Source organism: Rhinoderma darwinii, chromosome 2, assembly GCF_050947455.1.
Source record: "Rhinoderma darwinii isolate aRhiDar2 chromosome 2, aRhiDar2.hap1, whole genome shotgun sequence".
NCBI lineage: Eukaryota > Metazoa > Chordata > Amphibia > Anura > Rhinodermatidae > Rhinoderma > Rhinoderma darwinii.
The window spans coordinates 385,854,244-385,871,612 of record NC_134688.1 but is presented as its reverse complement, the minus strand read 5'-3'; the positions used below and the strand labels follow the sequence as shown (position 1 = coordinate 385,871,612).

General features: G+C 39.4%; 1 protein-coding gene across 2 annotated transcripts in view; it reads right to left on the bottom strand.

Moving 5' to 3' along the window:
- Positions 1–437: 437 nt before the first annotated feature.
- ANOS1 (anosmin 1) overlaps positions 438–17,369 on the bottom strand; it is a 164,191-nt gene continuing 147,259 nt past the window's right edge. The window contains exons 12-15 of one of the 2 annotated variants that reach the window (XM_075853979.1): positions 14,182–14,402; positions 13,938–14,079; positions 5,260–5,360; positions 438–4,751 (exon numbers count right to left, since the gene is read on the bottom strand). In XM_075853979.1, the coding sequence (XP_075710094.1) occupies positions 5,302–5,360; positions 13,938–14,079; positions 14,182–14,402 (422 nt within the window). In that variant the 3' untranslated portion in view covers positions 438–4,751; positions 5,260–5,301. Of the gene's footprint in view, positions 5,361–13,937; positions 14,080–14,181; positions 14,403–17,369 lie in introns of both variants that reach the window. The other variant, XM_075853978.1, reaches the window with a different exon arrangement.

Genomic DNA, 17,369 nt, shown 5'->3' with positions numbered 1-17,369 from the left:
AGTATAGTTGTAGGGGTAACGGAACTGATAATATTAGATGGAACTGTCTATAAATGCAGTGGCTTTGGAGCTGCAGCTTATGCATTTAGGGACCTGAGTATGCTACAGTCTGAAAAATTCTTTACTAACAGACTAAACTGTCCAAACTGATGTCTCTGTGTCAAAATTCGAAAAATCTCCCTTCATTTTCATACCACAGACCTAGCCAATTATTCAGCAGGCTGAAGCCCACTGCCATAAAGCAGTGTTATGCAATTTGCATAGTCAGCCGGTTGGAATAGCGAAGGTTGATTGATGTATATATATATATATAGAGAGAGAGAGAGAGAGAGATAAAAAGCTGTATGTATCAAGTGTAATCCGGTCGTAAAAACTAAAAATATCACAAAATATATTAAAAAGACAAAAATACTTTTTTTTTTTTACATTTAGGGGTAGTTTATTTCATAAACATTATGTACAAATTCTAACAATGATATTGGTAACATAAGATACTATTTACATTTACAAATTTCTTTACAAAATCATCTTTACACTTGTTTCCTTTAATTTTATAAACTTTATGAGTGGAACAGAATTTTTTTTTTTCTCTTTAACATAGATAAATAAATATATGATGGCCTAGACTTTAGCCATGCTTGCCAATAGAGAATATTTTTATATATTCAAACAGATGTAGACACAGTGAAGGTCATTGTACAGGAGGATCTGTTTTATGACAAGTGATTCAATGCAGATATAGTCAGGAAATGTTAAATGTGTTCCAACGAATCATGCCTACAACTGAAGACACACATATAGACATGCTCAACACGCAAAACACACAATAAGCTTAAATAAAATGGCAATATTACGACGTGCATTGCTTTATTAACATCATGCCAATTTCTACAGAGCTCCTTCTTTATGCATAATGTTACACGGATTCTGGCACTATAGTGAAAGGAAATAAACACAGAACATAAATGAGAAAAAATTTATAGGTGGCAAGAATATGGCCGCTGGACAAAAATTAATTTACAATAATTTTTCATTGCTGATTCATAAATTTGTAAAACTTGCTGTATAGGCCAATACTGAAATAAGATGCAATTTTATCACATACATTTTTTCAAATAATGCCAACTTTAAAGGTGTAATGGATGAGGTGTATGCTAGTCTGCTGATCAAAGTGAGGACTGTATTCCCCAACCCCCGCATATGTATAGTGCAGATCATAACCATGACTATTGAACGATGGCAGGTTTTGCATAACAATTAAAGTGATAGAGAACATAGTAAATCAGCCGCACTTCTGTGGAAAGTCATGTCTTGTTTTTGCTTGAACAAGTGAATATTTTGTTTGAGTCTTTAAAAGCGGCTCGGGATCTTCATAAATATGACATTTAATGCTGAATGCCATTTTTCAATGCAATTATGCCAGATAACTGGCATAAATGCATTGTTACATGACCCCCTTTATGTAGAGCAGACAGATGCCTCCCAAAATGTGAACAAAGTAGTCATGTGTCCAATAGGTATCTGAAGATATGGCATGGCTCCCCATATGGGCAACTGAGCCCATTAGTGTATCCCTCATCACGCTGTTTCGTATTTGTCAATTGATTAGCTGAATATCTCATATTATGTGACATCACTACTCTGGGTGATTTTACTACACCAGGGACCCAGGGTCATCTTATTCTGAAACTGCTGCACTTTTAAATTTTGGCAACATGAAGTTACTAAAACATCAAGGGAATAATGCATAAAAAACCCACTCAAGTCCCAACAGGTCATACAGTATGTAAAGGTGAACCTTACCTAGTTAAGGTTGACATTCATAAAATAGTTAGATTGTTTTTTAGACTTTCCTTTTTGATTGGACATTTTCTTAAACATTTACTTTATAAAGCAGAATACAATCTACAGAATTAACTATTGAATACCACATTAACTAGTGACTTTTATTGATGCATCTCATGAAAGGGGTTTTGTTGGTGATCCCTACTTGTTCACTTGGCAATACACTGATCACCAAGTGTCCCCAGCGATCAGCTGTAATCTGTAGGTAAATATGGCAGTAGATGTTTACTTTTCCTGCAGCGCCATCACAGGGGAAACAAAGCATTACATAGTGTCCATTCAAATCAATGTATTGTCCTGTAATACAGGATAAGACTGGTACTCCAAAGCAAGACATCCTCTCTGTAACTGTTCTCCACACTGGCCAAGCGATGAGAATTCTAAACAGGGGACCCCACTCTATTAACTCAGAAGTCACTAAAAGGATATATGAAAATGTTTTTTCTAAACTAAACCCCCTTTAAGGACAAATTCACAGGTGATCTAATAATCTGTACTACTTCATGAATTTGCCTCACAAGATCATGCCCTGAAACTAAATACAGTAAATGATATACATCTGATAATATTGTATCTGACAATACACACATTATATGCTGTTAGGAGCCCACTGTAATAAAATCGGGTGCACCAGTTGGTCACTATTCGAATGTTTTAGTCTCTTAAATGGAAAAAGTACCTCGTCTTGTTGTTATAGTTCTTATGAGTTACTAAATAATATGCCGATAGTATAAATGAGCATAACACTTTTATGGTTTTATAAAATGAGCTGTCATTAAGAAAAACATACAAATATACAAAATTATCATATGTAAATGTTTAGTGTGTTGCTTGATATAATTGCATAGACAAAGTACAATTATTTCCAGCTGGACATTGTCAATGTTGTTTTAAAACAAGCTATAAATTGAATTGAAGTGTATACATTATGCATTCTCCTTTGGAAATATAAATCATTTGACCTTTTCAGAAATATGTACAAAGAAAGTACATGTAAAAAGCATGTGTGTATCAGTATAAAGAGAGACAGAAGTGTGTGTGTGTGTGTACACGTATATATGTATATAGGTGTGTGTTTGCGAGTGTATATATGTGTGTGTGTGTCTGTATGTATGATTTGAGAGTATTTGTGTTTGTTGGAGTGTGAATGCTTTATATATATATATATATATATATATATATATATATATATGTGTGTGTGTTTGTGAATGTTTTTGTGTTAGTCGGCAGGTGCATATGTTTGTATTTGATTATGTATCTATATTGGTTGGTTTGGGTGTATAGAATTGGTTTGCTGGTTTCCATTGTTTGAGCGTATGTTTGGGTGGATGGTGTTGGTTGGCTGGTTAGCTTGCTTTTGTGTAGGTGTGTTTAAGTAACTAGTATTGGATGGTTGGTTCGTTGGCTGGTCAGAGTGTGCTTTTTTTTCTCAGATAGTTTAGCTTTAAAAGATCTTTAACACAGTACAGTGTTTTTGCACTGCACACTAATGAAATATTACTATTAATAAAATTTATATATCAAACACAATGCCACTGTTGTAACTCATCTATTGTAGTCACTTCCATTCTAAACATAAAATTAACCCTCAGCAAGTAAAGCTATAAAAATACTGTATTGCTGATTTATTTTAGCAGTCTAAAAATACGATGTAAATACTTGGATTCATATTTGTATATTTATCAACTTTCAAATTCACAATTTGTGAAATTGTCTTAGGGCTTGTTCACATCAGAGTCGGGTTCCGTTTGGGGTTTCCATTAATCCATTCCGTCAGAGGAACAGATGAACGGAAAGCTAATGCTAAACTGAAACTATAGCTTCCATTTCCATTACCATTGATTTCAATGGTAATGCTTCCGTTGCAGTTGGTTTCCGTTCCATAAAGTTTCCATTTTTTAACGTAAACAATAGTGTAATCGACTATGCTATAGTTTCCATGAAAAATATGGAAACTTTACGGAACGGAAATAAATGGAAACCAACTTCAACGGAAGCATTACCATTGAAATCAATAATAATGCAAACGGAAGCTATAGTTTCTGTTCCGCTTTCCGCTCATCTGTTCCTCTGATGGAATGGATGAACGGAAACCCCAAACAGAACCCGACGCTGATGTGAACACAGCCTTAAATTCCATATATTACATACATAAAGAATACAAATAATAAGAGTGCTATTTTATTCTGATCAACACAATGCACAATATTAGTCAAATAAGCTAATAATTGCTATGCTAAAATAATTTTTAAGCCTGTCCATATAAATAGTAACAACGATTAGACATAGACTCAAGCTACTGAGATTATTTCTCAAAATATATTTGAAGAGAATCTTAGCTTAAGTTATTATTTGGGTAAAATATATAGCCACTGGGAGACATTGTATTAAGTCCAGGAAACATAAATGAAGAAAATTATAATTAAATAATAAAAATAAATTATATCTAAAAATGTAGCATGACTGCCAAGGACAATACCTAATCTGCTGCAAATAATGGACGTCACAGGATTTTTAAGCAACATATATGCACAAAAACTTTTTATGGCTGAATGGAACTCAAACTTCTATAGGTAACTTCTAAATGAATTCTATTCTGTTTATCAACTTTGTGAATTGCTCGTAAATGATATGTTTGATTTCGGCACCATATTGTAAAATCATAGCTATATATGGCCAAGACTGTTTTCACATCTGTGTCGTAGGCTCCATCAGAAGCCTCCGTTTCAGATCCAGTCGTATTTGCCGGACAAGAAAATGCAAGATGCAGCAATATTTTTCTGGCAAAATTACAGAAAGGGTGACGGACCCGACGGAACCAGTTAAAGTCAAAGGGTTCTGTTGGGTGCTGTTCATGTCCATCATTTAACTGATCCGGCGATTCCAAACTTTTCATTATTCTGTTCCTATGAAGAAACAAAATAATGGAAATATGAGCAAAAGATGTGAACAGAGCCTAAACAATATATTTACTGTTATAATTGTTGCCCCAGTTAGTCCATTGGACCAGCATTCTTTAAAGTAAAATGTCTTATAATGTTTGCATATCTTATTGCTTTTACTTTTTTCACTGGCCTCTTCCTGTTCCTAAATAGTTATTTAAGCATCTATATTAAGCTGTATTTACAATATATAATATTCACAGAACCATTGACTACAAGGAATAAATGATACACGTAAAAAATAAAAGTGCCATATACAGCACATTCCAATCTTTGTGAAATACAATAAAACAACACAAGGGCTGAAAATCTATCCTTCAATATAAGCTACACAATGCATACTGGGAATTGAGAAGAAGACACATTGAATATCCAGGAGAGGTCAAAGCAGACATGACTTCCTGTGATCATGAAACTGAAAAATATCCAGTTAAAATTCTACATTGTCCTTCCAAATGTGTGTGTTGGTTACCATGCAAAGTTCCGTTCATATAATTCTGGATACAAAACGTCTTCAAAATTTTTCCGGAGATGGTTTGTAATGGTGAGGATGGTGTTGCTTCATATGAGGCCCTGAAAAACAAAACATTAATTATGCATTTAGGCTTGATTGAAAGAGAAAATCATAAATTGAACCTCCTAGTTTTCAGATATGAAGAATATATAGCTTGGTGTCTTGTAAACTCCTAACATAGGATGCAAACCTCTCAAACATATAAAATATAATGTGAAAGGATAAAAAAAAAACGCAAAGTGGTGATGCCAATAGCAATCACTCAAATGAACTCATTGTTTGTACAACCTACACTAGAAAAATGATGAATGTAATCCGATTTTTCAATAGATGCGTCTGATGATATCTGATAGTTGCAGGTCCCAGACCCCTTTCCTGGTGAGGCGGAAACTCAGTGGAGAGGTGGCCAGGATTCTGAAAACGGTTTCTATAACTCTCGTTTATTTATAAGAAAGTTATGGTAGCAGCACAGCATAGACCAGGGGTCTCAAACTCGGCCGGGTAAGTGGGCCACATATAGAAAAAATGGGAAGTTGACAGTCCGCATTACTTTCAAATTTGATACAATACAAAATTATTGTTAATCAATTCGTTATTTGAACTACTATAACACTATATTACTATAATAATAATACTACATTACTATAATAATACCGCTAGGTTTTGAGAAAATTCTCCACGTGCTTATTTCAACAATCCAGTTTTCCAGTTTAAGTGTCGCTAAATGCAGTCCGGCGGTTCAGTTGGCAGCGTTTGGCAGACACACATGTCAGGATTGGGCAGCCCCTTTTTAGATAGTGCCACAGTGTCCTCTGTAGATAATGCCACAGTGCCCTCTGGAGATAATGCCACAGTGCCCTCTGTAGATAATGCCACACACCCCTAGATAATGCCACAGTGTCCTCTGTAGATACTGCCACACACCCACTTGTAGATAATGCCACAGTGCCCTCTGTAGGTACAGCCACAGTGCCCTCTGTAGATTCTGCCACAGTGCCCTCCATAGATGCTGCCACAGTGCCCTCTGTAGATGCTACCATAGTGCCCTCTGTAGATGCTGCCACAGTGCCCTTTGTGGATGCTGCCACAGTGCCTCTGGGGAAGCCACTGACATCACTGTCCATATATGGACTTGCCAAGAGCTGGGGTCCCGGAGCAGAGCCACTTCTAACAATCTGCCTGGATTCCAGCTCTGCTCCTCACATCACTGTCCATATATGGACATGGATGTCAGTGGCAACCCCAGAGCTGGACTCCCGGGCAGAGCGCTAGTAGGCTCTTCCTAGGACTCCAGCTGTGCTCCTGACATCACTGGTACTCCTGCTCTGGGGAAGCCCCTGACATCACTGTTGATGTATGGACAGCGATGTCAGGGGATTCCCCAGTGTCCCGGAGCAGAGCCTACACTAGCGCTCTGCCCGGGAATCCACTCTGGGGAGGACCCTGACAACACTGCCCATATATGGACAGCGATGTCAGGGAATTCCAAAGAGTCCCGGAGCAGAGCCTATACTAGCACTCTGCACGGGACTCCGGCTGTGGGGAAGCCCCAGACATAGCTGTCCATATGTGGACAGCGATGTCAGGGGATTCCACAGAGTCCCGGAGCAGAGCCTATACTAGCACTCTCCCCGGGACTCTGCTCTGTGGAAGACCCTGACAACACTGTCCATATATGGACAGCAATGTCAGGGAATTCCACAGAGACCCGGAGCAGAGCCTATACTAGCGCTCTGCCCGGGACTCCTATCTGGGGAAGACCCTGACAACACTGTCCATATATGGACAGCGATGTCAGGGAATTCCACAGAGTCCCGGAGCAGAGCTGATACTAGTGCTCTGCCCGGGATTCCGCTCTGGGGAAGACCCTGACAACACTGTCCATATAAGGACAGCGATGTCAGGGAATTCCACAGAGTCCCGGAGCAGAGCCTATACTAGCGCTCTGCACGGGACTCTGGCTCTGGGGAATGGACATGGATGTCAGGGGCAACCCCAGAGCTGGACTCCCGGGAAGAGTGCTAGTAGGCTCTTCCTAGGACTCCAGCTGTGCTCCTGACATCACTGGGACTCCTGCTCTGGGGAAGCCCCCGACATCACTGTCGATGTATGGACAGCGATGTCAGGGGATTCCACAGTGTCCCGGAGCAGAGCCTACACTAGCGCTCTACCCGGGACTCCACTTTGGGGAGGACCCTGACAACACTGCCCATATGTGGACAGCGATGTCACGGGATTCCACAGAGTCCCGGAGCAGAGCCTATACTAGCGTTCTGCTTGGGACTCCGCTCTGGGGAAGACCCTGACAACACTGTCCATATATGGACAGCGATGTCAGGGAATTCCACAGAGTACCGGAGCAGAGACTGTACTAGCGGCTCTATGACCCGCGGGCCGCAGATGACAGCCCCAGGGGTCGCATGCGGCCGGCGGCCCGCGTGCTTGAGACCCCTGGCATAGACGTTTATGGCCTATTTTATGGATATACCATAAATGTCTGAAATGGGAATACCCTTTTAAGTCTTACTTAAAATATGGATTACTTTTACTACATGTCTAGCAAATTTGTAGGTGCTGAATAAAAAAAAAAGAGAAAAAAGATATGTTCCAGTACCATAGTAGACAATTCAATGCAAAACATGCACAACACAGAAACATCACATACACTAACCCCAATTTTATAGAAACTCAGCTAAAATAATTAGGGGCATTTTATAAAATGTTAAAGGGTAACTAAACGTTTAACAAACTTCTGACATGTCATAGTGACATGTCAGAAGTTTGGATTGGTGGGGTTCCGAGCACCAATCGCTAAAATGAAGCAGCTGAAGCGCTCGTGTGATAGCTCAGCCGCTTCGTGTCTGTTCGGCTTTTTCCGGAAATGAATGCATTGGAGTACGAACTCAATAGAAAGTCTATGAGCCCGTACACCGATACATTTATTTCGTTTTAGCGATTGGTGGGGGTCTTAGTGCTTGGACCACCACCACCTATCAAAACTTCTGACATGTCACTATGACATGTCAGAAGTTTGTTAAACGTTTAATTACACATTAAATGTTTCAGCCGCAAACGTCATAAGCTACAAAATGGATTTAAAATGTAACTAAATGGATCAATTGGTAAATTTAACAAATTCTCAAAAACCATGCGGCACATTCTTCTGAAGATAATGAATGTTATGAATGTTAAATTGTAGCTATTGTTTGAATAAACCGGTGTCATGTTATAGTGACATGTAAGGCCTCATGCACACAAATGTGCTTTTGTGGCCGCAATTCCCCCGAAAATCCACGGGAGAATTGCGGCCCCATTCATTTCTATGGGCCCATGCACACGACCGTGGTTTCCACGGTCTGTGCATGGCCCAGGAGCCTGGACCGCAGAAAGAACGGACATGTCTTATTACGGCCGTGTTCTGTGGTCCAGGCTCATAGAAAATAATGGACACGGCCATGTGCACGGCCCGTGATTTGCGGGCTGCTTTACAGGTGACACTACGCGGTTGGCCGACCCGAAAATCATGGCTGTGCACATGGCTTTGGTCGTGTGTATGAGGCCTAAGACGTTTATATTAGTTAGGGTCTGGGTGCTGAGACTTCTGATTGCTAAAACAAAAGGACAGAAGTGCTCGGCTGAGAACTGTGCCTCTTGGAATCTTCCACCTCTAATCTGAAAAGCAGGGTTATCAGTGTAAGGCCCCATAATTATGGACTGAAATTTTGGTCACATTCACTTCCATTGCCCACGGACACCATTTTACGGGAAGGTATCCGTGCCGTAGAAAGGCTCCACAAAAGATAGGACATGTTCTTTTTTTTGTTTTTTTACGGACCATGCTCCCATACTTTATGGGGATTGCTGTCCACAGTGATTACAGGCATGGTCATGCGCAGGGGGCCTAACAGATCTAAACTTTGTATAGCCTGTCAAATGTTCTACTCTACCACAGTAGAGTAAAAAAAAAAAAATGCCATGGGCATCAAAAGGGCAAAGAACTTAGACAAATGCTACTACCTATTCATCACAACAATCGGTGAGGATCTGTTATAACAACTGATATAAACTTCTGACATGTTGGAAGTTTATTTAAATAATCGTTACTCTTTACAAGGCTATGTTCACACAGCATATCCGCCCTGTGCACTGCAGGGAATTCCGGACGAAAAACCGCACCAAATTGTGGTGCAGTTTTTCGGCTAAAATGTCCGCTGCGGAAATCTTCACATAAAAAAAACAGTTTACACTTATATAGCCATGGCTACGTGTCCATCCGCCATCCTGCAGCCCAGCCTTCCGGGACGTTGTTTCATTCCATGTGAGTGCTGCAGCCTGTGATTGGCTGCAGCGGTCACATGGGATGAAATGTCATCCTAGGAGGCCATCCTGGACGAAGAAACACAGAATTCTGGGTAAGTATAAGAGGTTTTTTTTCTGAGTTGCATTTTTTTGCTGCGGAATCGCTGCTTTTCCACCGCAAAAAACGCAACTTCTGCTATTTGTTGCGGCTCTTACCTACCCATTGAATTCAATGAGGAAAACTCGCAACAAATAAGCAGTGATTATGCAAATACAATTGACATGCTGCGGATTAAAAAAACGCACCGCAAGTCAATTTCTGAGCGTTTTTTCTCCACTCAGCATTTACGCAGAGTGTGGCTGAGATTTATTCAAATCTCATCCACTTTGCTGCTACTGTATTATGGTGCGGATTTTCAGCAACAAATTCTGTTGCGGAGAATTCGCAGTATTTACGCTACGTGTGAGTTTTTTGGTTTTATGTAAATAAAGCTTTGTAAGGGCATGACCACACGTGGCGGATTTCCTCCGCAACAGTCCGCATCAATGCCGCACAGAATCTGCGTTGCAGATTCTGCTGCGGATCTGCACAAAATGTGCAGTAAATTGATGCGGACTAGCTGCTGCGGACTGCGGGAAAAGTGCTTCCCTTCTCCCTATTCAGTGCAGGATAGAGAGAAGGGACAGCACTTTCCCTAGTGAAAGTAAACGAATTTCATACTTACCGGCCGTTGTCTTGGTGACGCGTCCCTCTTTCGGCATCCAGCCCGACCTCCCTGGATGACGCGCCAGTCCATGTGACCGCTGCAGCCTGTGCTTGGCCTGTGATTGGCTGCAGCCGTCACTTAGACTGAAACGTCATCCTGGGAGGCCGGACTGGAGACAGAAGCAGGGAGTTCTCGGTAAGTATGAACTTATATTTTTTGACAGGTTGCTGTATATTGGGATCGGTAGTCACTATCCAGGGTGCAGAAACAGTTACTGCCGATCGCTTAACTCTTTCAGCACCCTGGACAGTGACTATTTACTGACGTCTCCTAGCAACGCTCCCGTCATTACGGGAGCCCCATTGACTTCCTCAGTCTGGCTGTAGACCTAGAAATACATAGGTCCAGCCAGAATGAAGAAATGTCATGGCAAAAAAGCAAGACGTATCCGCAGCACACATAACATGTGCATGACAGCTGCGGACTTCATTGCGGAACTTAGAATCTCCATTGAAGTCAATGGAGAAATTCCGCCATGAGTCCGCCACTGCTCCGCAACAGACAGAGCATGCTGCGGACACCAAATTCCGCTCCGCAGCCTATGCTCCGCAGCGGAATGTTACGCATCGTCTAAACGAACACTTCTAAATAGAAGTGGAAGTCAATGCAGAAACGGCTCTGCTGCGGATTAACGCTGCGGAGTGTCCGCAGCGGAATTTAAGTGAAATTCCGCCACGTGTGAACCCAGCCTAAATTAAAAGTTCTAATATATTTTATGATTTAATTCCTCACCATTTTCAATATATAAGTAACCCGATAATAGTACGTTGGTTTAGCAGAGCTAAGAGCCATAAAATGTGACAACCAACCACAGCTGTTGTTATCTTCTGGGATTTCAGAGCTCTCATAAAGATCCTCCTTAATGTAAAAGTGTTGTGAATTTGTTGTATTGCAAAAAATCATCATGGATTCAGACTTCCAGACATTTTTTTTTCCCCCTAAATGTTATATTTACACATGCTTACTATATCCATGCAGATTCACATACTGGAAAATGTTCTTTTTTTTAAAAAAAAAAATTGAAAATACTATTCAAAAATGATTTTCTACCTGATAGAGGAAAGAAAACCTCAAATGATATCCCATTTAAAGAAAAAAAATCCAAATGCCAACATGGAGTACTAAACAGGTAAGATTAAAGGTGAATTTAGACTCCATCATTCTTGGTTGGGTGCACAATGCAATCTTTACACTGCAAAGAATGTAAACTGAAGCAAGAATGTATCAACAAACACAGTTTTGGGTCGTAATTGCCAACTACACCTCGCTTTCTGTGCAGCTGTGTACGATAATGGTACGTGTACTCATCACCAACCTAATTGTTTTGCATCCCATAACTGTTTTGTGTCTTAACATTCCAGAGAATGAACGTTACTTTGAACGGTTTCTGGAAAACTTCCCTAAAAGTGTGTTTTTTATTTTCTATGAACCTTTTTTCAGATGTTTTAAAGAGGAATTCGGTAGCGAAGAACATGTGAAAATAGGGCACGGTCCAATGTATGAAATAAATCATACAGTCCCATGTTGCTGCCAAGATGAATTTTGACATAGCAAGATACAAATATTATCAATGTTGAGACTGTCATCAACAAAGAGCTGAAGGGAGGGTGAGTCTGCCAGAATCTTACTGTCTCCCTTAATCACGAACACACTGTACTGCAATGTGGTAGAAGCTTGTCTGTACAAATACATAGCTGATGTGGAGCACCATGCTTGAATAATAAAGATACACAAAGTTATGTCAACCATGATAAAAGTCGGTCAGCTGAACACCTTAGATGCCACCAAAACTTGTGTGGAATAAAAATAATTTCAGAAAAGACAGTCCAAAATGAATTAACTAGGGTTATTGCAAAGAGGGCATTGAACTGCAGACCAGTTTTCTACAATTCGGTGTCAAGTCCTATGTAGATGAGTTCCCCATTTTAATCAGATAGTAGACACGGTTTCCATTTAAATGTTATAAATAATGATGAAAAATAATATACTAATTTATATATTTTAATAAGTCAATCAATGAACCAATAGCCAACATGTTTAATGTGCATCATAGTGAATTATCATTAAAGTTTGTTTTTTTCAGGATTTTCAATAGATGTCCTATCCGTAGGATTACCAGTTAGCCCGAGCGCTCCGCAGAACAAAAGGGGCCCAGTGACTGCTGTGGCCCTTTCATTTTTTAGCTTGTCACGAGTGTGACTGTACGTGGTACTGCAGCTCAGCCCATTCCTTTAACAGGGCTGAGTTTCAGTACCAGACGCAGCCACACTCGTATATATACATTGCTGTGACTGAAAAAATAATACAGGGGCAGACTCCCACTCATTATACATTGTTGGCCTATCCTAAGGATGCTCATGAGCACATAATGCAGACCTGTAGGGACTGTGTGTTTTATTATACAGAGGTTTTTTTTCTTCAGGAAGCAATGTTGTAAATTTGTAATGTTATGTATCCGGCATCAATTTACGGGCATGAAAGTAATTACCTACATGTAAAATGTTTATTTGCCGAACATAATATTATAGACAATACTCCCTCCTTTAGCTGATGGACTAAAGAGAAGTAACCTGCAGGAAATGTAATCAAAGTCTGAGCTTCTGTCTAATAAATCTGCATCAGGTGTCTAAAAATGGTATAGACTTAGTAGGATTGCTAGCCCAAGATATTTTCTCCAGCAAATAACCAATCCTAATTATAAATATACATTTCAGCATCACCGGTGTTTGATAGTGACTTACTCCTTCGACCTCCATATTTTCTATGTAGGCAGCAAGGGTGAACTGCTACCAAACCACCTGGAGAGAGCAATGAAATCAGACAGGGAAAATCGAAACTGTAATATCTTGTAAATGTGTTCTTTTTTTACACGGCCGAATTATAAGTAGAGTAGATGGGACAATTGCCAAGGAGCCTCCACCAACACGGGCCTCCATCACCCAGTTTCCTCCAGCCCTTCACACTCTGAACTACAAGAATTTGAAACTATTTGAACTGTACATTAACAATATGATATTTTTAATATAAGTCAGAAAAGTTAATTATGGCGCTTTTACAAATATATATATTAACTTAACTAAACTAAGTAGAAATCTGATGGTCGGCATGCATGTAGATTGCAGTCATAAGTAGCTGGTTGAAGAAAGAATCAGGCATGTTATAATCCAATATGCTGAACCTTGTTTTCACCAGACCCCAGCGGATAGTGGGACTGCCTTCATACACATTAGATTGTCATCAGATCCTGTTGGCACCAGCAGAATCTGCCGACAATTCTCTAATCTTTATGTACAACATAACTTATTCACTAATTATATTTCACTGCTACTGGTGATGGGGCCACCATCAATGTTTTGCCCAGGGGTTTACTCCAACCTTGATCTAGACCTGCTTAGGTATAACACAGGCGATGGGTAATTTTATATTTCATTATACATTAGCTATTACATTTTCTAAATCATACACAAAACCAGCCACATTGGTTAAAAGCAATAAAGAAAAATATCACATTCAAATTGTAAAATATTCGATCCCATGCAGTTAAATTAATGCAAGCTTCAGATCACTTACGGTGAGGTATAGGAGGAAGTGTATCTGGTGTCCTGAAGGTCTTTATTGTTGCTGGGCCTTCACCACTGGTTGTTAACACTTGAACTTCCAGTCGGTAAAGCATTGAAGGTCTCAGATTGTGGACACTAAGAACATAATGGTCCTGTATGAAGAAGACAGCATAGGTAAGTTTTATGACTCCTCCAAATTTCTTTCTGAAGAGACGCAATACAGTAAAAGTACAAACTAAAGAATTCACACTTACCGCAGGCAATATCTGAGACTGTGAAATTATACTGTTTGGTAGGCTGTTCTGCCGACTTTCTGTTGTGACTTCTGCCCATGTGACTTGAAATCCTGTCATAGGTTGGTGAAGGTTCAATTTAGACAGTTTCCATGAAAAATATCCAGTGATGTTTCCCTCGTGCACATTAAAAGAAGCGGATAGGTTTTCAGGTTTTGCCAACACTTTAGAGACAACTTGTCCTGTAAGGTACAATAAAATTATGATGATGACTCAAAAAAATATATATATAAAAGACTAAGTCTGTGCACATTGCGTCAGTAGATTTCGTTTTTTTTGCCTGATAAGATAGCATCGACAAAATGACAGAAAACAATGAAGGTTAATGGGTTCAGTCGGGCACTTCTGGTTTCAATCATGCAACGGATCCGAAGCTTCCGGTATTCTTATTGTACTTCTACTATGACAAAGCAGAGCAACGGAACCCGGAATGCAGATGCGAATAGACTCTAATATATACATAAGAAATCTAAGTAACCAGAAATAATTTTTATGCTGTTAAATGTGTGGTGCTTCTATTATTCTTAAACAAAAATAAAAATGAACAAAAAAAGATTAGAATTAAATGGCAACATTTTATTAATGCATTTTAATGTGGCTTCCCTGACCTACTTCACATGCAGACTAAATAAATTCAATATGCTAATTCTAAGAGAAATGGAGGTACTTAATAAATAATGTATACATAGACTGAATTTGTTTCAGCATGGCATGAATATATAAATATCCACAGATGGGTTTTATGGTCTATACTGAATGTCAAATAGGTAGATATCTTTAAAAATCATATGAATGCTGAAATACTAAATTTCTGATTCAGTCAGAGAAACTATGCATATACAAAAATAAACCATGCTATGGACATTATAATGATCCTATCAAGAATTATTCTACCTTATAAAGTTATCAAGTGGGAAAAAAATATATTTGTGATCGAACAATAGATCTTTAGATTTGTGTTTTTGAGTCATTTATCAAATTGGTAACATAATCTAATGATAAACTCCTACTAAATGGGTTAAGAAAACCAATTTCCAAATACCCTATAAGGAAATTCTGAGTTAATAGAGGGGGTCTTCCATTCAGCACCCTCAACAATTTGTGGAAAATAGCTACAAAGAGCTTCTTTAAATCTGGAGGACACCACATGTCTGTGCAATAAATGAGCAGCCCATTAATTTCAATTAGAACACAAAAACGCTTTATTTCACCTGTGGTGGCGCTACAGATATATTGAACATTTGCTGCCAGGTTCCTCCTTATAGCCAATTGCGGGAGGTCTCAGCAGTAAGATAGCCTGTGGTCTGCTAATCATCTGGAGACCATTTTAACAAAAGGGGATTATCCAAAGTTCACAACTTCTTTAAACTCAAAAACTTACTAGGCAGCATTGGAGGTGAAAACAAACCCGCAGCGTGTTTTATTTATTTAAGTATCACGGGTGGTGTGTTATATAGTAACAAAATTACAGTATACCATAGTTAGACCAGATCCTCCTTCCTGTTTTTTCTATTAGTCATTCCAGTAAAATTACATTAACTGAGTCATATTTATTACATTAAAAAGTTAGAAAAGCTTGCAGGAAGAACCTCCTGTATAGCCAATGCATACGGCTGGAGTCTAATTTAAAGATGTATTGGAGGAAATGTTCACTACATTCACTCCTTCTTAGAGCAGTTGCCTCATCAAGACAAAACCTGTCCATATGCCCTACTTGGGCATATGGATGTCATAGAGGGGGTCCCCCACTCTATGAACCAGAGCTTCTATGTAAGAGCAGCTCCCAATCTGACCCATCATGCTAGGTAGATGTATGACCACATGTAATTTCATCTGTTATTGGCAGAGAGGTTGGAGGAGTTCGACCCACAGTGATCTGCTGATTACCAGTGTGGCCATTATTAGAGAGGAGGTTCTCTTGATGAGACAACCCATTTAAGGCTTCGTTCACATCTGCGTTAGGGTCCCATTCTGACGTTCCGTTGGAGCTTTCCGTCAGAACGGGACCCTGAACAGACACAAACTGACACAAACAGAAACCAGACGTTTCCGCTACCATCACCATTGATTTCAATGGTGACGGATCCGGTGCCCATGGTTTCCGTTTGTCTCGGTTGTGCACCGGACCCGTCGTTATGGCGGAAGTAATAGTTAGTCGACTACACTATTGCTTCTGGTAAAACTACGGATCCGGTGCACAACAGAGACAAACGGAAACCATGGGCTCCGGATCCGTCACCATTGAAATAAATTGTGATGGAAACGGAAACCTCTGGTGTTAATTTGTGTCTGTTCAGGGTCCGATTCTGACGGAAAGCTCCGAACGTCAGAACGGGACCACAATGCAGATGTGAATGAAGCCTAATTTAGCACACACTGCTGAGTTATCATAGTAGAAATCTATAATCTTCTTTTTGCTATTTTTTTTTCAAGTTGCATTCCAAATGCCAGTCCAAACTCAGCTCTATGCTTTCAGTACATTAAACATTTACATACACAAATTGACTGCACTCCAGATCATCTTGGCACTCTTTACGGTCTTTTACCATATGTCATTACCTTGTCTGTGTGTAGGAGGGGTTTGTTTATATAGAATTCACAAAGCAATCTATGTAATTCATTATAAAACTGGATATAAAACCAATAATGTTTTTCTTTTTCCTTTGTATCTAGTATTTGTTCTGTGCATTCTGTGTTGTTTTTGTAATACAAATAATGTTCTGCAAGTTCTTCAAATGCATTTTGAAAATGAGTTAACTCCTCTTGAGTAAGGGAGGGTTTGCCAACAATGAAAGCCTTTACCGACAACTGGCAGTACTTCACAAACATTTCACTGAATTACAGTAAACTTCAATGCTAAATCTCTGTAAAAGCAACAGGAGTATGAAAGACTGCTAACTGAACTTCAACACCTCACTACACACAAAGAAAGTCTCTATTTGTTCGAAGCTTTTAGGTTTTTTAACATCAATTGGAAATAATTTGAAATAAAAGTAACTTGGTTGACCCAAAAAACCTCTACCATGAAGAGTTTACATTCCATTATGATACAAGAGAATCAATTTAAAGAACATCAAAGCTACATAAGTTTATTTTGTAATACAAAAATGTACTTTAGGTGGAGCCAGGTGTTTTTGCCTTTTAATCTC